This window comes from Prionailurus bengalensis, chromosome A2 (assembly GCF_016509475.1).
Source record: "Prionailurus bengalensis isolate Pbe53 chromosome A2, Fcat_Pben_1.1_paternal_pri, whole genome shotgun sequence".
NCBI classification, from domain to species: domain Eukaryota; kingdom Metazoa; phylum Chordata; class Mammalia; order Carnivora; family Felidae; genus Prionailurus; species Prionailurus bengalensis.
The window spans coordinates 62,552,819-62,579,408 of record NC_057348.1 but is presented as its reverse complement, the minus strand read 5'-3'; the positions used below and the strand labels follow the sequence as shown (position 1 = coordinate 62,579,408).

General features: G+C 48.0%; 1 protein-coding gene across 1 annotated transcript in view; it reads right to left on the bottom strand.

Annotated features, from left to right (window-relative positions):
- ABCA13 (ATP binding cassette subfamily A member 13) overlaps positions 1 to 26,590 on the bottom strand; it is a 114,058-nt gene that overhangs the window by 11,384 nt on the left and 76,084 nt on the right. Inside the window, exons 13-17 of the mRNA XM_043588436.1 lie at positions 22,261 to 22,362; positions 17,150 to 17,219; positions 13,186 to 13,304; positions 9,299 to 9,386; positions 4,327 to 4,435 (exon numbers count right to left, since the gene is read on the bottom strand). Coding sequence (XP_043444371.1) covers positions 4,327 to 4,435; positions 9,299 to 9,386; positions 13,186 to 13,304; positions 17,150 to 17,219; positions 22,261 to 22,362 — 488 coding nt within the window. The remainder of the gene's footprint in view (positions 1 to 4,326; positions 4,436 to 9,298; positions 9,387 to 13,185; positions 13,305 to 17,149; positions 17,220 to 22,260; positions 22,363 to 26,590) is intronic.

Genomic DNA, 26,590 nt, shown 5'->3' with positions numbered 1-26,590 from the left:
AGTCTAGACGCAGACGTAGATAGATGTAGACGTAGATGTCATAGATATAGATATAGATATAGATATAGATATAGATATAGATATATACATACAAAGGAGTATTACTCAGAGATGAAAAAGAATGTCAGATGTTTTGCCATTTGCAAAAACATGGATGGAACCGGAGGGTATTATGCTGAGCAAAATAAGCAGAGGAAGACAAATACCGAAAAACCACTCGTATGTGGAACTTAAGGAACAGCAGATGAACGTAGGGGAAGGGAAGGAAAAATAAGTTAAAAACAGAGAGGGAGGCAAACCATAAGAGACTCTTACATACAGAGGACACACTGAGGGTTGATGGGGGGGAGGTGGCCGGGGGATGGGCATTAGGGAGGGTGCTTGTGGGGATGAGCGCTGGGTGTCATATGTCCTGAAGCCAAGACTACACTATACGTTACCTGACTGGAATTTAAATAAAAACCTGGGGAATAAGACAGAAGAGAGCAGCTAGAACAGGAAGAACTCAGACACAGGGTACAGGACTGAAGGGTCATGTGAGGTGGCCTGTGAGGGACAGACAGGGTTGGCTTGGTGTTTTGGTTTTGGTCTTCTGTGAGTTCCCCCAGGGGGGATGGCGGACAACTGGACAGCATAGGGGACACACGTACAACGGGGGAACGAGCCGTGCAGATGGAGAGAAGATCCTGGGGAAGGGAACACGGGAACCTGTGTGGACGATGGCCAAGGGCCCGTGTGGCTGCCCGGGGAGGGGCGAGATGAGGGGCTGAGCTGGGGGGACCCTGTGGGTCACGGTGAGAGTCTGGCTTTTATCGTAAGAGATACAGGAAGCCAGAGGGATGCCATGATCACAGGGACAGGTCCACCGAGGGCACTTCCGGAGACCTAAGCCTTGGGGCCAGGGTCAAGGGGAGCACAGGGGCCCCACAAGGGGCTGGGGCCGGCACCAGGCAAGAGCAGGTGGTGGCCCGGGCCGGGTGAGCATTGGTGAAAATAGGCACACTCAGGATCTCAAGTGCAGAAGGGACAAGACTTGCCAAATGCCCATGGGGTGTGCATGGAAAAGCAAAGTTCAGATCTGGGGTTTGACCTCAACTGATGACTGAATTTCCCTGGGAACCCTGAGAAGTGTTATGTGACACGCAGCATGGCTAGGCTGCCGATGCAGAGCCCAGGAAGGAACAAAGGCTCTGACGTGGAATCCACTCCACGTCCCTCTCATCCCTGGGCGAGCTCCCACACCCACGCCTGTGTCCCAGGCTGCAGGGAGCACTGGTAAAGTCCCTGTCCTGATCCCCAGGCGGGTCTGGCCACGCTGCAGTCATGGAGCACAACACCTGGGCGGCACTCACAGCCAGGCAGGAGGAGAGCTCTGCCTGGGAGAACTCACGGTGGGTGTGTACGAGACACATGTATTCCTCGTAAGTCAGCGCACGCCTGCCAGTAGTTGACAAAATCCTGCCCGTTGAATGGGCCACCCATAGTCTGCCCTATGTTGAGTTTTATGCTTATAATTACGGGCTCTGACAAGCCGCCAACCCCCTGGGACCCAGCAAGGTGGCCGACCTGGGCTCTGGAGACTCCTATCGGGTGGCCTGGGTCAGCAGCCAGAAAGTCCCTTCATCTCTAAGGCAGGGATGTCTGTGTCCCCAAGACCCTGTCACGGGACCGCAGTGATGAGAGCAGGCTGCGTGTCTGTGCGGTACAGTGATCACGCATTCAGCTGGCGGTGCCTGGGCTGGGGTCCGGTTCTGGGGGGGGGGGCACTGGGGCACAGGCTCTGGGGGGGCCACTGGGGCAGAGGCTCTGGGGCCCAGTTTTGGGGGGCTGGCGGGACACAGGCTCTGCTCTCAGGGGCTCATCCAAGCTCCACGCGAGGCAAGCGGTTGTTTGTCTGCAGCCACGGAGCACACAGCTGCAGCCCGGCTTATCCCCGGATGAACAAGAAGCGTCCAGGACGTAGAGAGCATTTCTGCTCAGAGCCTTGCCTACGAGCTCTGTCCCGCATCACCGCACTGGGGTGCTGTGACTTGTGCGCTCCCTACTTACCGCACAAACCTTCCTTCCCCGTGACGACTGCATAAACAAGGCAAATGAGAACTGAAGTTCTGACATAAACAAAGTATTCACATTTCCAGTAACAGAGGATAAATGCATTTTGCAAGGCAGCACGACTTCTCCACAGAGCCCCCTCCTTTCAAGAGGGATGGACGTCATCGGGGGCGTCTGGTCACCAGGAAGCAGTGACATGAGACATGAGTGACCGACACCGGCATCGGTCAGCATTGCTCCCGTGACCCCGGCAATGACCCACAACACAGGGGCTCGACCGAGACTGTGGCTCACAACTGGAACCCAAGGTAAGGCTTGTATGTGTAACTCAAGCTCTTAGGAGTCAAAGTACATTTTGGTAGTGACACAATCCAGTCATTCAGGAAGGGACATTTGGTCAGTCGCCTGGGGCACAGCAGAGCGGTGTTTCTTAGGTGTGTGAGGTGTGTAAGGGTCCCCTGCAGAAATTTAATGCCCGTGGTGTCATTTCACGTCCTATTGGTGTTGTAAGGTGGGCCGCATTAGCCTTACTTCACTGATGGGAAAACCGAGGTTCGGGGAAATCACCCAGTGGCGGTGACTCTGGGTAGGTTAAGTCATGGGGCCAGAATGTGGTTCCAGGTCCTGCTGACAACAGAGGCTCTGCTGTCCTCCTCCAGCTAAGTGAGACGTCACTTCCGAGGGGCATGGCTAGAAGTGCTTTCCGGGAGGACCTTCCCCAACAAGGAACTTTGAACCTTGGTCGAAAGTATGGCCGAGAGCTACTGTAGGTGTTGGAAATGCAAGAGAATCAGAGCAGCCTTTCAAGTTCCGTGGGGGAGTCCAGTCTGACCTCCTCATGAGAGACCATTGAGGCTGTCTGGGGCCAAATTCTGCTTGACCTTGTCTGACGGAGTGAGGGCTATGCACTTTACTTAGTAGACAGCCTTTACGTACACTTGAGAACGAGAATGCCATGAGCAGAGTAATGCCCTAGAAAGAACAATCTGGCGGTGCCTGGCTGGCTTAGTCGGTCAAGCTCTGACCCTTTTGGCTCAGGTCATGATCTCAGGGTTCGTGAGATCGACCCCCAGATTGGGCTCTGTGGTAACACACAAAGTCTGCTTGGGATTCTCTCTCTCCCTCTCTCTCCACCCCTCCTCCCCTCAAAATAAATACACATTAAAAAAAAAGAACAATCTGGAAGCCATGTGTGGGAGGGCAGAGAGTTGGCTACAATCAAGAGACCTACTGGAAGTCTGTTGCTAGCAGTTGGGAAGGAATCTGTGTAAGACTAGTGTGACTGTGGAGAAAAGAAAAGAAATTCTAGCATCCAGACAGATGGGGAGAAAGGGTTCAGGTGTTAGTTCTGGGGAAAGGAGAGAATTTAAAGGTCTGCTGTCCGGCCATTCGAGGGGCTCGCGCGGTTTTTTCCACTTTTCCTAGGCATGCGCATTTTTACTTTTTATATTACCTGTTCTCGTTCCAACATAATTACGCTGTCACAAAATAACGAAATCCTGTTTTATGAAAACATTGGTGGGTAAGGGAAAACCAATATGGAAGTAAAAGATAAGGCTGGGGTAAAGGGAGAACACATGGGGGTAATCGCGTCGCACTGACTTCCGTGGGAACTTATGCTTCGACAGGTGTATCTTGTGAATAAATCGCGATGGGTATGGCTTGTTGGTCTTTAGAGAATTCATTTCTTTCTCTTTTTCAAGAAACTGAAAGAATTTGATTATTACAATTCATCTCACCCAAGGGAAGCAAATAACACCCCCTTAAATCAATAAATTCACCCTGGATTCCAGAAGTGAACATGCGTCCGTTTTTCAAAATAAGTCATTTTCAAATAAATACTAAATAATGTCAGCGTGTCAAAATGTGAACACGTAGGTAGTAAGTCCATGATCAGCTCAGATCATTGATAAGTTAAGACCAGATTACGATGTTCACCTTTCCAACAATAAGGGTGATCTGTACTTTCTACAAAAAGAAATTATTCTTGCTTCCGTAAGATACTGACGTCACTAGGAGAGAACCCTCAGCCATCTTTCTACCCCTCACAGTATAGAGATCATATCTGCGAGACAGTAAAGGGGGTGAATGACACCAGTCAGAGGCAGATAGGGTCTGCCACTTTGCCTGTATTTATACACAAAGAGGCTGCCAAGTTGAAGCGCTCTCATCACGCTTCACATTGGTGGGCTTGATCTTTTCTGCTTCTTTCACCTTTCAAAGCACTGTCTTACGACAGCAGTGAATTATATGATGCACAGAAAAGAACGTTACCGTATTGTCTCCAGTCCGCAGCAGGGGGTAGGTGTGTCCACAATATAAGGTTGTTCAGATGATTTAAGTAGGACGGGAGGGAATGAAAACCCTTCTGACTGTACCACACCTAAAACAGAAAGATAGAGTAATGGCTCTCGTGAAATTAGCCCCTAAGTCTTTGTCAGCTACTCCCAGACACCAGGGACGTGTGTCCATTAGCTTCAAAGCACCTGAACGTGGGACTCAGGGCAATGTCCCCGCACGGCTGGCAGTGAACAGTAAATTTCAGTCTGCTAATTTTATATTTATCTCAAGCATATAATTTCCAGCTAAAAATAGACGAATTTTCCCCAGAACAAATGTGAATGTTGCTCTATAATTATATTCTCACAGCAAAAAAGGAACCTGAACCCATCATTTTTTTTTCTTCTTTCTCGGTCGGTAAGCTAATAAAATTTGACCTGCAAATTAAAAGCGGAGAAAATGATCAGGGGGAAGAAAAAAAAAAAAAAAAAGAAAAAAGAAATGATTACTTTCAAGTTAATAACTGAATGTGGGACCTTATTTCTCAAAATAAATTGCACTGAGCATTTGCTGAGCATGGAGAATAAAAGAGTGCGCCTGTCAGACAGGAGAGAGAAGGAGGGAGGCAAGAACAGGAGACAGACAATGTTATGAAAGCTGGGACGGGATGCAGCAGAACCAACACCAATGGAACCATCAGTATCTATAGTCCAAGATATCAGTATTTTAATAGACAGGTTTTTAAAAAAATGTACTCAGTTTGGAAAGCTAGGGAGTGTCTTCGAGAAATCTAATGAGCCACCTGGCAGCTTCTGGTCTTAATTCCATCGACGGGACAGCTCATTTCTCCAGACAGCGCTGTCTTTCGTGACAGAAGACGTTGCCTGCAGACTGTATAACCGTCCCCAGAAAGTCAGCGCTCGGAGGAATGCATCCAAGTCCGCCACAGTCTGCAGAGTTAGGGTCACACCCCAGGGGCTTCGAACAGGCTTTCTTCTCCTCGGTCTTCCCACCAGGGCCCTGGGAGCATCTACTGTGCTCCCGGGAACGGCTAAGTGATGAACTATTGCTCGTGTGGTTTAAAAACACAAAAACCGAAACTTGCCTACAAGACAAGCCTTTCTCGGGTATCCCACTTCAAGAAGCCATTCAGAAAACAGACCCGTATCTCTTCCACACCACCCGGCACGGCTCACCTCCTTCTTCACATAGTTGAAGTTCGTAGAGAAATTTTTGCCAGTTTTTTTTTTTTTTAAACGCCAGCTCGCCTGGGCCCTACTAACTACAGAACCCAGGACGTCCTGTGGTCGTCAAGGGAGAGCCTACGCAGATCTAAGACTGTGTAACAAATTCTTTTACGTATACATCAGCAAGTGGGTGACAAAGAGAGAAATCTGGAAATTACAGGAGAAAAACCTTAAAGAAACTGTACAAAACTGAAAACATGGGGGCCAAACTACGCGGTAACAACAGCTCTGTAAAAGCGTCACCTGCGGTAACTTCCAAGGTCAAAATTGCCCAGCACACTCCTTGACTTGGGTTGTGGAGATCAGGAGGCAGAAAGTCAAGAGACGGCCCCAGAATGGAGACCAAGTCAGGGGGATGGCAGCCAGAAACTCCTCAAAGAACCCGGAAGGGTGGTCGTGCTAACTGATGCTCTCCGGGGACAGAAGGTCATCTGGGAACCTCAGGGGTGATGCCCGTGGTACCCTGACATCGCCCGAACCCCACTGGGTAACTGTAGAGAGAGCGGCGTGTCTCGGAAAGAACCAAGCGGATACACGGCAAGCCCACGGGGCGTCACACAGGGTGGACCACACAGCAAATGGCAAGGCCTCCGAGCCCAGCTCTCTACGGGCAGGAAGCAGCCAGACAAGTTGCCCGAAAGGTATATTTCCAAATGTCGTCTTCACGGGTACCCATCCCGGGTGATAGAGAAACGACCGACAGAGAGCAGTCAGTGGCCACAGAGAGTGTGGAAGTGGGGAGCACGCCGGGGAGCAGGGCCAGGGCCCGGTTAGGGAGCACCCCCCGGGAGGGACGCCTGGACCGCGTGCCATGCACAGCCCACAGCAGCCCGGCCCCACGGACGCGGGAGCTATGTGAACGCGCGTCCCCTGTTCGTGGCAACAATGGCTTGGTTGTCAGCCGCAAGAATTCTCTCGGCAAGGGTTGATGACTTCACAGAGTTTGCCGCATTCTCGAACTTCATCTCAGCTCTGTACACTGGCCCTTACTTGGGAGACATTTACAATTCTGTAGGTAAGCAACGCACGCTTCAGGGTCATCTGAAAATTAACATTTCAGACTTAGCAAGGTCCAAAGGACTCTCTTTCTCTCTCTCTTTTTCCTTTTTCTTTTCTCTTTTCTTTTCTTTTCTTTTCTTTTCTTTTCTTTTCCTTCTTGCTTTCTTTGTTTCTTTCTTCCTTCCCTTCCTTCCCTTCCTTCCCTTCCTTCCCTTCCTTCCCTTCCTTCCTTCATTTCTCTTTTCTGAAGAATGATATTTCTATGTTCTGGAAATAAGCTGTGGGATTTCCTTCACCGCCTGACCATACAACAGGACGCAGGAGAATCCAGTAACTGGCAGAGGAAGTTAATCTGCTTCAAGAACACATTATGATAGCTCAAAACAGAACTTTCATATCAGGAATCATGAGCAATAGTTTCTCAGGAAAGCAACTAAGTAGTTGTAAAAAGAAAGAAAGAAAGAAAGAAAGAAAGAAAGAAAGAAAGAAAGAAAGAAAAACACCATTGGATCGATGTTCAGATGGCCACAATTCCGCTGCAAATCAGAGAAGGTGTGCCAAACCCCAGGCAGGGAAACATGCCTTCTGATCGGAAGTGCATACATTCTAGAAGGTGTATTGATCAAACACGCTAAACACTCCAGGTGTGAGCAAAGCAGCTCCCGAAGCTCCAAGGACAGACATTCTACAATACGATACATTTATTCATCTCAGGCCTATTTCCATGCAAATTCTCCATTCTCTCTACAAAAAAGACTGAGAACCGTGCGGAGTCTTGCGAACGTGCCCTGAAACCCAGAGTAAAGGGCTGTAGCTAATTACTGAAAAGCAAATGCAATAATCTGACCTGACATGAGCCGCCCACCGCACATCGGGAACCGCGGACAGCAGGTGCCTTTCCCAGCCTGCTGCGGTCCCCTGATTCCCGGGCCTCCTGAAAAGGAGCCCATGGCCCCAAGGGCCGGATCCCATCCCCCTGCACGTCCGTGCCTGGCAAAGTACACACCAAACAACATGAGAAACCGCAGAAGTCACTGCTCAAAACACGTCAGCACAGAAGACTAACCCGAGAGGAACGGGGTCAGGTAAACGCATGAATCACGCACCCTCCTCACCAACGCAGAGATCCGAGGAAGTCCTAGGCCTAAGCATCTGCAAGCAAAGAACAGGGACCCGCTAGGAAGAATGTTCTAGGCTAGTATAGATTAAAAAGGTAAAAAATTCACAGAGGAAATGAACAGATTCTCTCTACCAACTTGGCATATTTGAATACCAGCCATGTCCTATGTTCGAGAAGCCAGCGAATACATTTTAGGTGATTTTTCTACCAACATATGAATCTTGGTATTCATACCTTTTCATATCGAGCTATAAATCTTCTCCTCTGTGTTGCCTGCAAAGGAAGAGATCCCTAAAGGAGGGCTCTCTGACCATGTCTACACAGTGACTTAAATTCTTCGTCAGCAGTTACCTCGTGAAACATGACTGCCACAACTTCCTTCAGGGATCATAGCATGAAGCATGAATGTTAATACGTTCCTCACAGATTACCTACTGAAATACCCGTACAGATCCTTGACGGCACTGAGCAAAGGCCCAGCATGCAGCTGCCCTCACCTTTCCAGGTTCCCTTGAACCACAGAAGTCCCATCACAACGCAGGGAGGGCGCCTGCCTGAGCTCGCAAAGGCTGACCTTACTGCATTAATTATACAACGGGGGTTTGCAAAGAGACCTAACACCACCGCAATCGACTCTTTCCAGATTCCTTTCTCAGGCGAGACCCACATCAAACTTGTTCACCAATCATTGGGAACAAAAGCTTTGAATCTCTGGTCTTTTCCCATCTGAAGACTGGGTTGACTTCTTTCCTTGGAGAAGCTTCTGCTGTGACTGACCGCCTCTGAGCTCCCACTGGTGGGTAAAGGCATCTTTCCTCTATTCCAGTTTTAAATGGGCATTTTAAAAACGCCCATTCTCCTACAACTGAAGAGCCCGTTGACAAATTCTCAGCGATGCCAAGGGAAACATTTCTAGTTCGCTGGGACGGTCCCAGCAGGGCTTGAAAACCCAGACCCCTACACGCGGTCCTGGGGAGACAGACACCTCTCCTCTGTGCTGGCTCTGGGTCCATGCAGCCTTCTGCAAGAAGGGGAACTTAAGTGCATAATGGAAGAGCTCCTTAGCCACCAGGGAAATTAGGGGTGTCTTCAGTTATTCTGACAATGGGCGTGGTTAAAAATATATTATTGAGGCGCCCGCGTGGCTCAATCAATTAATCGTCCAACTGTCGATTTGAGCTCAGGTCACAATCTCACGGTCGTGAGATCAAGTCCCATGTTGGCCTCCACAATGCAGAGCCTGCTTGGGATTCTCTGTCTCCCTGTCTCTCTCTGCCCCGCCCCTGCTCATGTGCTCACACTCTGTCTCTCAAAATAAATAAACGTTAAAAATAAGTAACTAAATAAATACATACATACATGATTGTGTTTTCATTTCCTCTAGTCCCCTCGGGCGAATTCTGGTCTTAACAAAAAGCAGTAAAGCTACTTGCTACATTGCTCTATGGTCTAAAGGTAAGTGACTCACTTTCTCTTTTGTTAACTGTTTTTATTTAAGCAGCAAACGCTGGGGCTTGCTCTCAGGCCCACAAACGTATCTGCACGCCGAGCTTCCCCCGACGCTTTCTAACACGAGAAGAAAGAAGAGGAAAGTTATTACCTTTGCCACAGAGTTTCCTTCTGATGTGTTTGCATCTGCACCTTGAACTTGATCAGGGATCCGCACTCCAAAAGACCAGCCTCCAAGCCTGGTAACAGTAACAGGTGTTAGTGCTTTAATCAGCGAGCCCGGACGTCCCACCAGAGGGCACTGTGTCACAGTTAAACTAGTTAGGATAGCCTGAGGACAGCAGCCCCCTGAGCGTCCAGCCTTGGTGACACGACCACACAGGTGCTCCGAGCACAGGACACGGCCCGGAGCCAGGCGTCCAGGGAGGACCCCACACACCCAGCAGGCATGGCTAAGGCTCTCCAGGGACGACCCTGCCATGTTACAAAGTGTCCTTCCCAGAACTCATGGTTTGTCATGAGGCGCCGCCCTGCCCAGGACACGGCTTGATCACCTGCATGCTAACGACTTTACTTACTGGTCATCCCTCCCGCACGCCAGCTATTCCGATTTACCCGATCCATCCCACAATTCCCAGCCACCCCGCTTGGCATCATTTCGTCTTCCACACTCGGGCCTCTCCCGTCTTCAACACAAACGTCACCTCGTCAGGAAGGCGTCCCAGGGAACGCCAGCTGGGGCACGCTCCTCCTCTGTGGGGTTCTCACAGTACCCGACATTTCCAACCATCCTATCAACCCTCACCCCGGGTTACTGGTCTGTTTAGTGTATCGTTTACGCAGCCGTGTGCATTCTCCCGGGTGGGGACTACACCTTGTGTCCCCATACTGCATGGGCCACGTAGCATCTGGAACCCATTCAGCTTCCAAAAATACTAGGCATGAGAAATCAAGGCACAAATTATTTGGGTTATTTTGGCCTGAACTACACTAGTAAAAGTTGTTGAAAAGGTGAAGCTGGGGGTGGGGGGCGCCAGGGGACTCAGTCGGTTAAGCATCCGACTCTCGGTTTCGGCTCAGGTCTCGATCTCACGGTTTCATGAGTTTGAGCCCCGCATCGGCCTCTGTGTTGGCGGCCCGGAGGCTGCTTGAGATTCTCTCTCTCCCTCTCTCTGCCCCTCCCCCACTCTCACTGTCTCTCTCAAATAAAATAAAATAAAATAAAATAAAATAAAATAAAACTTAAAAAAAACTAGTAAAAAAAATAAAAGTTGGAGCCAGAAGTCCATTTGCAAGTGGTAAGTGCAGACCCCGTGTACATGTGAGTAAAACCACCAGAGCCAGGGGTCACCTGGTAAGGGTCATGCGGGGGGGTGGGGGGGTGGACCCCCCACTGTCTCACATCTAAATCCCCCTTTGTTCTGCTTCCCAAATCTAAACAAATACCTTTATTTAAAGCTAGTTTGCTTTTGGCTCAGAGCCTGGAGCCTGTTTCCGATTCTGTGTCTCCCTCTCTCTCTGCCCCTTCCCCGTTCATGCTCTGTCTCTCTCTGTCCCAAAAATAAATAAACGTTGAAAAAAAATTAAAAAAAAAAAAGGGGGCGCCTGGGTGGCGCAGTCGGTTAAGCGTCCGACTTCAGCCAGGTCACGATCTCGTGGTCCGTGAGTTCGAGCCCCGCGTCAGGCTCTGGGCTGATGGCTCAGAGCCTGGAGCCTGTTTCCGATTCTGTGTCTCCCTCTCTCTCTGCCCCTTCCCCGTTCATGCTCTGTCTCTCTCTGTCCCAAAAATAAATAAACGTTGAAAAAAAAATTTAAAGCTAGTTTGCTCTTTAAAATTTTTTTAAATATTTATTTCTTTTTGAGAGAGAGAGAGGAAGACAGAGCATGAGCAGGGGAGGGGCAGAGAGAGAGGGAGACCCAGAACTCCAAGCAGGCTCCAGGCTCTGGGCTGTTAGCACAGAGGCTCACGCGGGGCTCGAACCCCTGAACCGTGAGATCATGACCTGAGCCAAAGTCAATGTGCAACTGACTGGGCCATCCAGGGACCCCTAAAGATACCTGCTTTTACTAAGAGATAATCTTTACCTATAGAAAGGTATTTTGAAAACTTATTTTACACAGCAATTTTGTATCCATTGAAACTAACCTTTTGTCAATAAAGCACTACTGTTTGGCTATTAGGGAAGAAAGAAAGAAAGAAAGAAAGAAAGAAAGAAAGAAAGAAAGAAAGAAAAGGCAGGAGGAAAGAAGAAGGAAGGAAGAAGGAACAAGGGAGGGAGGGAAGAAAAGAAAGAAAGAAAGAAAGAAAGAAAGAAAGAAAGAAAGAAAAGAAAGAGGGAGGACAAAAGAAGGAAGGAGGGAGGAAGGAGGGAGGAAAGAAGAAATGAAAGAAAAAAGAAAAGAGAAAAGAAAGGAAGAAAAGAAAAGAAAAGCAAGAGGGAGAAGGAGGGAGAAAGGAGGGAGAAACAAATGAAAGAAAAAAAGAAAAGAAAAGAGAAAAGAAAGAAAGAAAAGAAAGAAAGAAAGAAAGAGGAAAGGAGGGAGGGAGGGAGGAAGAAAGGAAGGAAGGAAGGAAGGAAGGAAGGAAGGAAGGAAGGAAGGACGGAGGAAAGGTAGACATGTATTTAACTTTGGTTCCCACACTCTGGATAAAAGAAGCCTGAAGAACAAACTTCCATCAACAGTGCCCTTTCCCTAAGAGAATCTGAGGCAAAAGAATAAGGCTTAAGGCATTCCCTGATTCATTCATTCATTCATTCATTCACTCAAAATGAATTCACTTGAGGGGCGCCTGGGTGGCTCAGTCAGTTGAACATCCGACTTCAGCTCAGGTCATGATCTCATGGTTCCTGAGTTCGAGCCCCGCGGGCCCTGATAGCTCAGAGCCTGGAACCTGCTTCAGATTCTGTGTCTCCCTCTCTCTCTGCCACTCTTCCACTCACACTCTGTCTTTCTCTCTCTCTCTCTCTCAAAAATAAATAAACATTAAAAAAAAATTTTTTTTTTAATGAATTCACTGGAGAGACAATGAGTGCCTTTTACTCTAAGTCCCAGACATACAAACTCTTGCCTTCCAAAAATAGATTCCGGGACATGTTTAATGACGTATGGGATGGGACTGGGAAGAGAGGCAGGCAAGTCACAGTGGGGGCGGCCGTGTCCAGGGAGGAGGGTGTTACCGGAATGGCAAAGGGTAAAGGGCAGGGGTGTCTGCAGGCCGTGAGGACTGACCAAGGGATGTTCTGTACTGAAGCCACGGGATTTGCTTGAGGTCCTAGGAAATTTGACGGCTTGGCAAATGTGGTTGCAATTTAAAGCAATGAGAAGCACTCACTCCCCACGTCCCTCATCTAGACTCACCCCCTTGGGCTCAGGGAAATTCAGCACAAAACAAAAGCTTTCCAGAAAATACCAGTTGCAGCCACATTTGCATATCAGACGCCCAGATAGAGGGAGGTCTCGAGGTCAGACACTACTAAATTACGCTGCTAACTTCGCTGCACTTATTCTCCGAAGCTGTAAAACCTCCTCTAGCTCCCTGAGTGAATCTCCATTGATATGACCCACCTCCCCCAACCCTCCATGTGTAAGAGGAACAGCCAGCGGTAAGGAACCTTACTAAGGCCTACAGTGTTTCTTTGGCGTTTTTATGAGCATCAAGGTTAGCATTCGACGTCTGAGCTTTAAGAACGCTGGCATTCGAGGGGCGCCTGGGTGGCACAGTCGGTTAAGCGTCCGACTTCAGCCAGGTCACGATCTCGCAGTCCGTGAGTTCGAGCCCCGCGTCAGGCTTTGGGCTGATGGCTCAGAGCCTGGAGCCTGGTTCCGATTCTGTGTCTCCCTCTCTCTCTGCCCCTCCCCTGTTCATGCTCTGTCTCTCTCTCTCCCAAAAAAATAAATAAATGTTGAAAAAAAAAATTTTAAAAAATAAATAAATAAATAAATAAAGAAAGAAAGAAAGAACGCTGGCATTCGAAACCATAGGATTTGCAAAGTAACTTGAAGAGCAGAAAAGACCCAGAGCCAGCTTGCACGCACCTCGATTTCTCAGACGGCACCAGCAAATATTCCTCCAGGCGGAAGGCAGACAGGTTCAGCAGAGTGTGGCCCAAGCGGTTGGTCAGGTAGGGAGCTCCAGCACTTCTGTTGAGACACGTCTGTGAGGGTTTCCAGAGAGAAACATATTTAGAAGGCACACACGGGTGTACTGACGTTACTTCTCTTTTCTTACCATTTTTTTAATGTTTAATTTATTTTTGAGAGAGAGAAAGAGACACAAAGAGAGAGAGAGAGAGGCTGTGAGCAGGGGAGGGGCAGAGAGAGAGAGGGAGACACAGAATCCGAAGCAGGCTCCAGGCTATGAGCTGTCAGCACAGAGCCCGACGAGAGCTCGACGAGAGCCCGGCACGGGGCTCAAACTCATGAACTGCCTGTGAGATCATGACGTGAGCCGAAGTAGAACACATAACTGACTAAAGCACCCAGGTGCCCCTGATGATGTTACTTTAAATGCGACATTCCCTAGCTCTCTCTTTTTAATAAATTATCCGGGGCCCTTCATATCTTCTGATTTCTTAATCTACGAGTCACCTGCCTTTGAGAATCATACCCGAATCCCACCATGACTTTTGCCATCAATTACGCTCTGGAAATCTCCATCCTTTTCTGTACGTAAGTGTGGGTGGATTTGTAACAACTCAAAAGGGAAAAAATACTCTCGCTGAGGGGATGTGGCATTCGATGGACTTGAAAGAGTCAGAGGCAACTAGCTGAGGGACGGTCAGCGGGAGAATTCCAAAGGCACGTGTTTCTCGCACGAGAGCCTGAAGTAGAAACCAGACGGCCGTCCAGCACTCACGGGAGGCGGCGCCCGCTCAGAATCACAACAGTCACGGCATGGAGAGGCCCTGCCCTGCCACCGTGGGGATCCAGAATCTGCTTCCCAGGACGGTGCAGGAGCGATCACACACCAGGGAGCTAACACCACCAGCAACCTTCACGTCGGCCTCTAAAGCGTGCTCTGCTACCTGCACAGTGCAAATGGCCCCAGCCGCCCCACTGGCGGTGGTGTGTTGGTTCAGACGTCCAGGAAAGAGCTGAGTAAGAGCTGAAGATAAACTTGAGACAGTGCTTTCAGGCTCTCGGTAGAAAGGATGGGGGGAGGACACCGAATGGAATAACTGTTATCAATTAGAAGTCGGCCAACATTGGTGGTCTCGGGGCCGGGTTCACCAACACCCTTCCAATCTGCCTCCAGCCTCCCTTCCAATCTGCCCACTGCATCTGGACACATCTCTCCAGAAAGTGCCTTGCATTTAGAGGACTGCCTTGCAGGAAAATTCAAATTCCTCTTGAGAACCTGGGTCTGCTAGAAGATGTCCTCAGTTTCTCCTTCTAACCCTATCCGTTTGGTTCTGTCAGAATAAGCCCTCTGCAGTAAGCTGAACGATGGCCCACAGAGGTCCCAGTCTCGGGAACCGGTGAAGGCCACCTTCCGTGGCAGAGTTGGTAAAGTAAGCATGTTGGCAAGGGGAGATTCTCCTGGGTTGTCAGGATGAGCCCTAACGCAGTCACGTGCGCCCTCGGAAGAGGGAGGTGGAGAGACGGGAGGAGGCAGCGTGGCCACAGAGGCCGAGGCTGGAGGAAGGCAGGCAGGAGCCAGGGAGTGAGGCAGCCGGCAGAGAGGGGAGGGCCGGGAGCAGACCCCCCAGCTTCTCCAGGGGGAGCGCCTTTATTTCAGCCCCAGGTATGGTTCCAGGCTGCAGGAAGATGCAGTTCCTTACAGCAGCCACAGAGGGCGAACACACCCCCCACACACCGTCCGTGGGAAGCCATGCTCATTCCTCACGGCAAGTTTTTGGTCCTACTGTGCTGTCCTCCAGGGACAGTTAAGCCCCGAAACGTCATCCCCTCGTCCTTCGGAGCCAGCTCACTGACAGTCCCCTCGGAGCTCTCCAATGGCATGTCTTCGAATAGCCCCCTCAGGATCACAGCCGACCCCGCAACATTGCTGTAGGGTTTGGAGAGACTCGCGTGTTTGATAACAATCCAGCGCACTGGACATAATCCCGCACAGCAGGCTTCTGGGCAACACGTATGAATTTTAGGGGAGAGAAATATTTCGGCTTCTGCCAAAACACTGGTAACTGGGCTCCGCGTGATCGCCGGAGAGCAGGGAACTGGCCGTGGGCACAGGCTTTCCTCCCGCGCACCCAGTGCGGCTCCTTGGAGCTGGCCTGCGGGGCGGCGCCCTCCTCCTGGGGCAGGCACGAGTTCCACCTCAACGTCCTGTCTCCTGGACGGGAGTTCTCCACCTCCCAACGTGTGGGCCAGCATTTCTCAAAGTGCGTCCCCAAAGAGCACAGGTGCCACGGACAAGAAGCAATCATCAGTCAAATAATCCTCGGAAAGTGCTACGTGTGATGTAGCCCACAGTCAGTGCAGGTGCAAGGTCACGTCACCAGGAAGAGTGTCACCAAGCTTGTCCGGCCCTCAGGCTACTTGACGCGAACCTTTTTTCCCTACGGGCATGTTACTGAAATCGTACATCAATTTCGGGACGTCTCCATCCACCGTTCTGGTATTTATTCATTCATTCCTTGGCCACTGATACCCAATCTAGTTACAACGGATCGAAGGCAGATTGTAATAAAAGGCATTGCTGTAACAGGATGATTAAATCAGGGCCGCACAATAAGAGCAGGGAATGAAAAATTAGTGGTTTCATGACTAAACGGAATAACCAAGACAGGGAGGAATCAATCATTGTGTCCAGAAACTCTCGAGCCAGAGAGAGCTGGGTTGTTCCCACCGAGCAGCAGGAAGCACAGCAGAGGGTACTGTCAGCCTGGGCCACAGGGACACCTGGGGAACTCACCGAAGGCTCAGGTCGGTCACCGGCCGCATGCCCTCCCCAGGGCTGTGCCAGTGCGCTCAGCCACCTTCCCACACTCCGTCAGAGAAGGAAACAGGTCGTGTCCATCCAGGACAGAACCTTCAGCCCCCTGTGCCGCTAAATGCAGAAGCCCCCGGAAACATGTTCGTCAGGAGGCCCCTTCTTTCCTTAACAGATCCTCAATCAACTTAAACGGAGATTGTTGCTTTGACTTTTTTTTTTTTTCTTCTGTAAACTAGGATGGCACGTTAGCTTGTCGAGTGCGGCTAACAGACCTATAGCTTTTCATTAACTAAACTTTGGGGATTTCCTCTGAGGGCAGTTCCAATCAGTTTTCCAAATAAATTTCATTCCCTTCTCCTGTGCAGGCTGAATCGCTAAGGCGTAGGTATCCAACCGTGTATACCTACCTCTGCACGTTTCTGTGTGACTCAGCCATAGTCCAAAGAGCTAGGTGATATTTTAGCTTCTTTTTTTTTTTAAGTTTTTATATATTTATTTTGAGAGAGAGAAAGAGAGAGAGAGAGAGAGAGAGAGAGCATGCACCCACGAGCAGGGGAGGGGCAGAGAGAGAGGGAGACACAGAATCCGAAGCAGGCTCCAGGCTCTGAGCTGTCAGCACAGAGCCCGACGCGGGGCTCGAACCCACGAACCGCGAGATCATGACCTGAGCTGAAATCAAGAGTCGGATGCTTAGCCAACTGAGCCCCCCAGGTGCCCCAGTATCTTGGATTTTAACAGGTAGCACAAGACAAGAGGTTCAAAGTCATCCTGCCTTAAAATTCAGGGAAATTTCTGCCAAAAGGCAATTCTAGCTTCTTTATCATGAATTGAAAACCATGGACTTCCTTAATAAATGCCACCGGGGACATTAATGATCGTGAACAGCAGGCAATGAATAGCAGGGCCACTGCGGAACCCACAGAACATCCACATCATCGTCTAAGTGTCCACTCCGTATAATGAAGCTTTTCCAAAAACCAGCTCATCAGGTCAACCACAGACTCACCGAGTTAACAAAAATGAAGACCTTAGAGATGGAGTGTGCTCATTTCTGTTACTTGAGGTTGAGACTTGGAAAAGATCAAACACGCTGCAGAAACCTACCAGGCAGGTGCAGGAATCCTGGACTTGCGGGTGAGACGGGGGGTCCACTCGCCAGCACGAAGAGTTCTTCCTAACAAACGAAGGAGAGACTCGGTGATCTTTCCCATTACAGAGCTATTTTGTTTCCCTAAAAGAGAGTTCCATCAGCCTCCAGCTGGTCCCAAGATAATCTCTCCTGCTGCAGAAGGCAGGGCTCTATTTCATTTGTTTTCCTTTGAGATGCTAATCTGAGGACAATGTTTTATCACAGTGACAGTATTTCCATTCTATTAAATGACACTCACTTGGCTGGCTGTATAATCCACTATCACACGGCTTCCGGGACGTTCACGGTGGGTGGGGGCGGCACGCAGGCTTGTCTGGATCCACAGGCACCTGGTCTCAAAACACCAGGTACTTTGGGGCGTCTGGGTGGCTCAGTCGGTTAAGCGTCCGACTTTGGCTCAGGTCACCATCTCGTGGTGCACGAGTTTGAGCCCCGTGGCGGACTCTGTGCTGACAGCTCGGAGCCTGGAGCCTGCTTCAGATTCTGTGTCTCCCTCTCTCTCTGTCCCTCCCCCGCTTGCACTCTGTCTCTCTCTCTCTCTCAAAAATAAACATTAAAAAATAAAAAAAAAATAAAAAACCGAGGTAGTTTGAGCACCAAGGCAGCAATTAATAAGCACCAAGATGCTGCTAATTCCTCTCGGTGACGTAACACAGCGATTTAATCGTCCTTTAAAGAAAACCAATGATAACACTTCCACTACAAAGAAACGCTGCACAACAGAAACTGACGAAAAGCACCTGCCTAAGGGTTCCCAAACCTTTTATTCCCAAGATCCCCAGAGCTTCTTCTCTGGTAGGACCCATCCTTGGAATTTCTTTTTTCTTTTCTTTTTCATTAGTGCTTGTACATCAAAAATCGCTTTAGTAATAAGTACAGTAAAACCTTGGTTTGCGAGCGTAATTCGTTCCAGACACATGCTTGTCACCCAAAGCACTCATATATCAAAGTGAATCTCAAGAACCATTGACTCTGCTGTGTTCATGTGACGCTTAGCATCACATACAACTTGTGTTGCGAGACATCGCTCGTTTATCAAGTTAAAATTTATTAGGAATGTTTGCTCGTCTTGCGGAACACTCGCAGAACACGTTCCTCGCGATCCAAGGTTTTACTGTATTCCTATCCACTCAGAATTTGGTTAGGAAGCGGGGAAACACACATTTCCTAAACGACAGGCACTCTGCCCGACATGTTTGCCAAGACTTCTCGCTGGCCCCACTTTTCAGAAGAGTCCGTGGAGGCTCCGAGAGGTCGGGTAGCTCGTCCAAGATCACGCGGAGTAAGACAAGTGTCTCACGCCCTGAGCCCGTGCTCACGGTCTGGGCTGCTCTGCTCCAACGTGAAAACACCAAGGTGCCAAATGTCCAGTCCCATGACAAGAAACTCCTGCACTCACTGCTTGCTGACCTAAGTCCCTCAGTCTGCACCAGAGCGAACTCACTTTCCTTAAGATCTGCAGACCACTGGCCCTGAGCACCAAGGGCCAGACTCTCCCAGAAGACAAAGCCTAACCACATTCGAGAACAGTGCAGGCAGACACCAGCAAGTCTGTCTGGGAGCAGGTCGGAAACAGCTGACCGCCTGGGCACCCGCTTGGCCTGCACGCGGCCCCCCCTCCTCCCTTTTCCCACGCCTTCCCCTCTGAAAGCCTCCAGCTTGGCCTGGACAGGGAAGACGGCCGTTGGGACATGAGTCCACCAACCCCCACGTGGCTGGCTCCCAGGATAAAGCGAACTTTCCTTTCCCACCAGCACCGGTCTCTCAATACTGGCTTTCCAGCAGCGAGCAAGGGAACCTGAGTTCGGAGCTGGAGCTCTGTCTGGTATTAGGGCCACCCTGTCATCTGAGCTGACCGCTGCTCTTTCTAGAGAACCGGGAGCCACTGATGCGAAAAGAGCAGACGGTAATTGCCCCCAACACACAGCTAATACACGGTAGAGCTGAGATATGAGCTCAGGCAGCCGGTCCCTGAATCTGGGTTCCCCGCCCCTTTACCTCCATGGCCGATCTGCACACTCTCTTTGCTTTTAATGCGCAACCTCCACATCCGTCTTGACAGTCCCCTCTGAGGGAATGTGTCACCAGCCATTCCTAGTTGTGAGGACCTAACATCAGGAGCGCTGGGAACCTCAGACCACCAAGATGGTTCCTCATATTGTAGCAATATAATCATGGAAATAACCTTACACCTCTCCCCACTTGGCTTTTAAAGTTCAATGGGAATATAAAATTTGCTGACTTCTGCTTTTGTTCCGTGTAAACCATTAATGAGAGTGGGAGGGAAAAGGGACCATTTTATCTCAGAGACGTAGGAGAAAGTGTCACCAGATTACAGCCTTCGTGACATGAAACTAAATATTTAAATCTACCGGTCAGCTCCTAAAAATTGGCAACTTTAGCACATTTTAAAATTTAAATTACACATCATCTATTATTATGAGAAAGACTTACATTTCGAGTCGGGTTTATACCATAATAGATTTTTCTGGAGCTCTTTACTGCCTTCCGTATGAAAAGAAGTAAAAGTCAAGAATTCATCATCACACCCTCACATATGATGCTCCGAGAATCTCAACAGAAAAATAACCCACAAGCAGAACCCCACTCATTTTTTTTTCTTTTCCGTCCCCCACCCCCCCACTCATTACTTTAAAATGTTTCCTCTAATTCAACAGTTAAGTGATTGATTGCTCAAGCCAGCCAGGAAGGGAAAATGTCCCTGAACTAAAGATATCCCTGAATTCAATACTAGTTTATAGTTTATACCCACAGAAGGAAACTTACTGCAAAGTAAGTAAAACCTTTTGCATCCATCTGGGACCTTAGTGAATCAAACCTTGTTTTTGTAACATGGGCAGAAAGTATTAATATAAGTGTTCACAGTGATGGGTTCAGGGAAGGCTGCCCCCAAAATGCTACTGAGGCATATTGATTATTTTGAATTAAAGTTGCATAAGAAAGAGCCAGTGTGAGCCAGGCACTGTCTGACCCTTTGTCCTGAAAGCTGGAGATAAATCTCCCTGTGAAAGGTACTCTCTCCTCCTAGCTGGAGAAGACTGTATAAAGAAATCTTGTTACTTCTTTACTGATTCCCCACCCCAAGCCCAAACTTCTTTGTCCTGTCAATTCATCACAAATGTACTGTTTCTTTGTGTAAAAGGTCTAAGAGTTGCCTGCTTTGGTCACTTCTTTGAGTCTTTTATTTCCATGAGCTCCCGTACATGCTAATTAAACTTTTTTTTCTCCTGTTAATCTGTCTTATGTCGATTTAATTATTAGACCAGCCAAGGAACCGGGAAGGAAAGAAAGGAAAAGCCTTCAGCCCCCAAAATAGCAGCATTCTTGTATGAGGCAGCCCCCCACCCCCGCCTTTTGTCATGGTGACCAAGAAAAAAAGGGCAGGAGCTTACAAAACAGGAATGAATGGGTTAAGAATAGACCAGGTGGATTTCACAAAGAGGAGGGAGAACACCAAACCTCAGATTCTGGAAGGAAAAGAAAGGCTGAGGAGAAAACCAATGAGGGTGGGCTGCGGGCAGGGCTGAGGATGGGGCTCCGGGCTAGGGGAGGGGGGGTTACGGGGAGCCATCGGGGGTGGCCTGAAAGGAACTACAAGGGAAATCTGTGTCTAAACAGAATTCTGAATGTGTTCCGCTGTCCTCAGCACAGATCCTACTTTTCTCCCCCCTCTTGAGAGATTTGATAAAGAAATGTCCTTTCATCTGCTCTGTCTCTATGACAGGTGGGGCCAGCACTCCAGGAGGCTCCAGGAGGGCCCCTGGCTAGATGTCAGTTGCTCAAAGTGTGCATTTTACATCCCGCCTGCTTCAGGATCGCCCTAGAAGCTCCTACCCACGACGAAAAGTCTTTGTTTTTCTGCAGAAGACATCTCTGAACCCACTACTTCCCTCTCGAACTAATTGCCAACATGACTAATGAGCCAGATGTGTCATCACAAATTAGAAAAACGTATTGCTGATATTGCTTTACTGTCTGGATTTTTATATTTATTACTTAAAAACAGACGCTTTGGTCCTTAATACATCATTATGGTTTTATCACTTTGCCCACGTGCTCTACCCAGAACTGCAAATTCCTGGAGGAGGGCCAGATCCTGTAGCTATCTCGATTCCTAGGACTGCAGTGTATTTATAATACACCCTCAATTAATAACAGTCAAGCAAAATTAGAAAATTGCGTACGGAGAAAGGCATGCTTTAACAAGTTTCCATTAAAAAGTCATCTCAATATTATTTTCAAATCTTAGAAGAAAACAATGTTCAAAGTAATTCACCCCCAAACTAAGGAAACTTTTAAAAGTTTCTCTTTTGTTTTTTTGTCAAAGTTTATTTATTTGAGAGAGAAAGAGAGAGCATGCGTGCACACACGAGTGGGGACAGGCAGAGAGAGAATCAGCCCTCCTGGGGGCTCAAACTCACAAACCCTGAGATCATGACCTGAGGCTTAACCAACTGAGCCACGCAGGCACCCCATTAAGTTTCTTTAGTTAAAAAAAAATACCATCTAAGGGTATCTGGGTGGCTCAGTCGGTTGGCATCCAACTTTGGCTCAGGTCATGATTTCACGGTTCATGGGTTCAAGACCCACATCGGGCTCTGTGCTGATAACTCAGAGCCTGGAGCCTGCTTCCGATTCTGTGTCTCCCTCTCTTTCTGCCCCTCCCCCACTTGTGCTCTGTGTCTGTCTGTCTCTCTCTCTCTCTTTCCAAAAATAGACGTTAAAAAATTTTTTTAAATATATAATCTTTTCAAATGTACAAGTTTGCCCTAAAAGTGAGTAACAGTTCAATACATATTTCATATTTTCTTGCTCCTTTATGCTTTTTACCTTTGGGTTTTGTCACACAAATTGAACGCTATTAGTTATTAATTGTTTCTGCTACAATAGAAAGCATACCCACGAGGCCTGTCCAGTACTAACCTACTGGTTTGGCTAATGTTCACTTCACAAGATGGAAACCCTCCATCAGAGCTCCGAGTTGCACAGGAGACAGTGCTCTGGGTTGGCAGCTTGCACCCTCACAAAGCCGTCAGATACTTACGGGTCTGGGTGTAAATTGGGGTTTAAACCATCACAGAGCGGATCCTCATCTGCAAACGCCCTCAAAAGCACGTGGATGAGCTCCTGGTCCTCGGTCCCACTGCTGCTCACCAGAACACAAAAGAAACAGGGTGGCTTTGTTAGTATTCCCGGCTCAGATCACAGGACAGCCACCCTGGTTGAGCTGATCCAGGCAAACGGTTCTTAGAGCAGTGATCTCAGCTGTAGAGTTTGTATGGTAAAGCCAAATCAGCAATAAGACTAAGGATTTTTTTTGAGGTGCCTGGGTGGCTCAGTCGGTTGAGCATCCAATTCGGTTCAGGTCATGAGCTCACAGTTCCTGAGTTCGAGCCCCACATTGGGCTCACTGCTGTCACCCTGTCAGCACAGAGCCCACTTCGGATCCTCCTTGCCCCTCCCACACTTGCACTCACCCAAAGATAAAATATTAAAAAAAAAAAAAAAGATTAAGGATTTTCTCAAAAACAAAGTATTGCCCACACAGATTATGCATTTTTATATATTTGTATTCACAGTGTATTATGTTTCTCATTTTCTTATTTAATATTATAATATTACCATCTTTGGCATTTTTGCATGGTTTCTAAAAATGAATTTTAAAGGTTACATGATATTTCATCCTATTAATATGTTAAAATCTATGAAAAAAATTCTCTTAATGTTGCAGCTCTGGTTTGTTCTGAATATTTGTTCTATGAGATAGTCCTGCAACGAAACTTTGTACTTTCATGTTTTTTGTTTCTTTATGTGAGCTATATGGAACAACACTTTCTTGGTGAGAAGTCCTCAGCATAGAATCCTGTGTGTGCTTTAAGTGTACATTGAATGATAGTATTTATTTAACAGGCACAAGCTTCAGAAGCTTGGTAATAGTTCAAGCAGCGTTAATAGATGATAGATAGATAGATAGATAGATAGATGACAGCTAGATAATGTGGTAGGGTACCCTCCCTAGGTTAAAGAAAACGTGAAGGTAACCTGGCCATGTGCGTACATGACAACATCTCTCGTGACCTTGTAACATGAGACCACTTCATCAGACTGCATGTTTGTGGGTTACCATATATGGGAGACAAGTAAAAAATATACGCCATGTGGCGTTCAGGGCTCAGTTCTTTGGGTACGAACCCAACTGAGCCGTGCCGGCACGAATAAAGTTGCTTCCTGGAAAGAAAAGCCTCTGTGTCATGACTCTGTGTGAGAACCCTGCTACAGGTAGATAAGATAAAAGAAAAGAAAGAAAAGAAAAGAAATTTTAAAAAATAGTTCAGCGTTGGTGAGAACCAAGGCCACCAATACCGAATTTACTTACTGAAGACACTGTCAGTGATAAGACACACTATTCCTCGAGCTTGACAGAGGTGTGGAAACAAACTCTATATTAAATTCTATACATCAATTGTAAGAGACACCTTGACTTGAGAAGGCATACAGGAAACGATCATTTAAAGCTGTCTGAAATGGGCTGATAGGGAATGGCCTTATTTAAGTTAATGAAAACCCTGAATGACTGTCTATTTACAAACGAAAACGTATTACTTTCTAGAACTTAACACCGTGTCGTTTACAAAATGCTTTTGAATGGACATGATTGGGAACATTTATTCCCAAGATAAAGAAAAATGGTGTATTATTAGCACGATAGATTACTTATCTGAAAGTGACCTCAAATCTCTTTGGAAAGGAGCTCGTAAATTAACAAAGGCACACAAAGGTTTATTTTAAAGAACTTAAAACAGTAGCTTCTCTTTTTCAATAGTTTTTTTGTTTTGTTTTGTTTTTTTGTTTATTTGTTTTTACTGTTTATTTTTGACACACAGAGAGAGCAAGAAAGCAAGAGAGGTGGAAAGAGAGTGGGGGCAGAGGATCTGAAGCAGGATCTGTGTTAACAGCACAGAGCGGGGTTTGGGGCTCGAACCCGCCAACTGCCAGATCATGACCCAAGCAGAAGTCAATCTGGACCCGCCCCGACCTCCCAGCCCCGCCCTATCCCACCTGGATCCAACTCGATCCTCCGCCCCGCCCTAATCCACCTGGCCGCGCCCCGCCCCGCACAGCCCCGCCCCATTACATGGCCTTCAGATCCCGCAGATCAGCCCTGACCTTGCAGCTTCCCCGTTTCCCTGTTGGTCACGATTCATCTGCAGCATTTGAGCTCTGGGTTCCTTCTCCTAAGAGCCCTCTGCCGCCTCCTCCTCTCCTGGTCCTGCCCCGAAGACATCACTGGCTTTGCACTGTGCGCCCCTCACCATGGAAGAAAACAACCCATGAGAGAAAGGGCACAGGCTCAGAACGGCGGTTGGAAAAGAAAGACCAACTCATTACACCGAGTTAGTTTTGTGTTTCTGCTGAGGACAACTTGGTGTTCAGGGCCGTCACTGTGCAGAAGCTTGGGATACAGACACTGCTACGGCGTCCAACACAGAATAATTCCTTCTAGGAAAACGCCATCTTCCCCACTGCATACAATACAACGGAGGCGTGAAAGTATTCATGTGGTTTACAACCAGCCTCACAGGATGTGCGACAGCTCTGGACAGAAGTGCGCAATAATGAAGCATGCCGAAATTTACGGCACAGAAATGTCTCCTAAGTAGGCACTGTGACCTCCCTATAAACAGCCTTCAAGTTTCTGACAAATGAGAAAACACTTTTACAAGCAAAGAGACATATTTTCCACTGAAATGGTGCCCATAAAAAGAAAACATTATTTGTAGCATCTGTGGAAACACTCTGGATTGCTCTCTTTTGACCTATTAATCCGAGAACAAATATGAAAGCTTAAAATACTTTTTTGTGTGAAAAACATATTGATCTATAAAGTGGTTTGCTTGGAATAATTACTAAGGGCAAGTTTAAAAGTTATTTACAGTTTACTTTCTACTAGATTTGTGCTTAGGTCTAGAGGTCACAGTAAAAAACAAAACAACACTGGCTTTAAATTGTCCCTGTTGTCGTAAGAGTCAAACGCTTGTTCCTATGGCTTTTTGTGTGTCTTCAAATTCTTGTCCATATTTTAAAGTGCTATTAGAACCATGTGAAATCTGTCATTACCAGACTCTAGGAAGTGAAAATTAGTGCTTAATTCTGACTCCTGGGGCAGTTCCTAAACAGCATACTGTTTCTCTCTCCATGTTATCCACAAAATTTACTGTGCATCAGAGTGACCCAGGGGGCATGCTTGAACAAACGCGTCGTCCTAACACCACCCCAAAGGGGCTTCCAGTTGTTAATGAGAGCCCCCTAAACTGGAATCCACAGGTCCGATGCCAAAATGATGAAAATAGCAAGCACTCTAAAGACAAAGAAATCCTACAAGATGACAGACAGAAAAAGTTGCCTAGGAGGGAAAGAGAGCCAGAAAGACTGAAGTGAACCAGATTCCATGCCTGGAAGCTGCAAGGTGATGAACCACAATCTACCCACGGCTCTGAAGAGGCCAGCAGGCAGAGAGGCTGGTTGCAAACCCAGGTGTCATCCATAGAGCAGGGAAGAAAGGAGGGTATTTGCTGATCCGCATGACCTCCAAGTGAACCAGGAGGAGGGACAACAGGAAATAGACTGAGGTCACTTAGGAGGAGAGAGAATGCGCGTCGGGGAGAAAACCTTTGCTGCGTGCTGGCACACCTATAAAAGCATCGTACACCCCCAATTTAGCGGACGTGCGTAACACGTGGTCATGTGCAACATATGGATTCTTAGACTAGAAGGGAATATGCCACCAAAATATGCTCTTTGGCATAAACATTTTCTTGGGCTAGTTATTTTATTTTTGTTAATGTTCATTTATATTTAGAGAGAGAGGGAGAGAGAGAGCACAACCGGGGGAGGGGCAGAGAGAGAGGGAGACAGAATCTGAAGCAGGCTCCAGGCTCTGAGCTGTCACCACAGAGCCCGACACGGAGCTTGAACTCACGAACCAAGCGATCATACCTGAGCTGGAGTCGGACGCTTAACCAACTGAGCCACCCAGGTACCCCTTGAGCTAATTATTTTTAAGAAATATACGAAAGCACTAAAGAGGTGCAAGATTATAACCACTTCGGGGGCGCCTGCATGGCTCAGTTGGCTGAGCGTCCAACTCCGGCTCAGGTCATGATCTCGCAGTTTATGAGCTCAAGCCCCGCGTCGGGCTCTGTGCTGACGGCTCAGAGCCTGGAGCCTGCTTCCGATTCTGTGTCTCCCCTTCTCTCTGCCCCTCCCCTGCTCACACTCTGTCTCTCTGTTTCTCAATAATAAAAAAATGTTAAAAAAAATTTTTTTTAAGTTTACAACCACTTTGGAAAAGTTTGGCATCACCGCCTGAGATA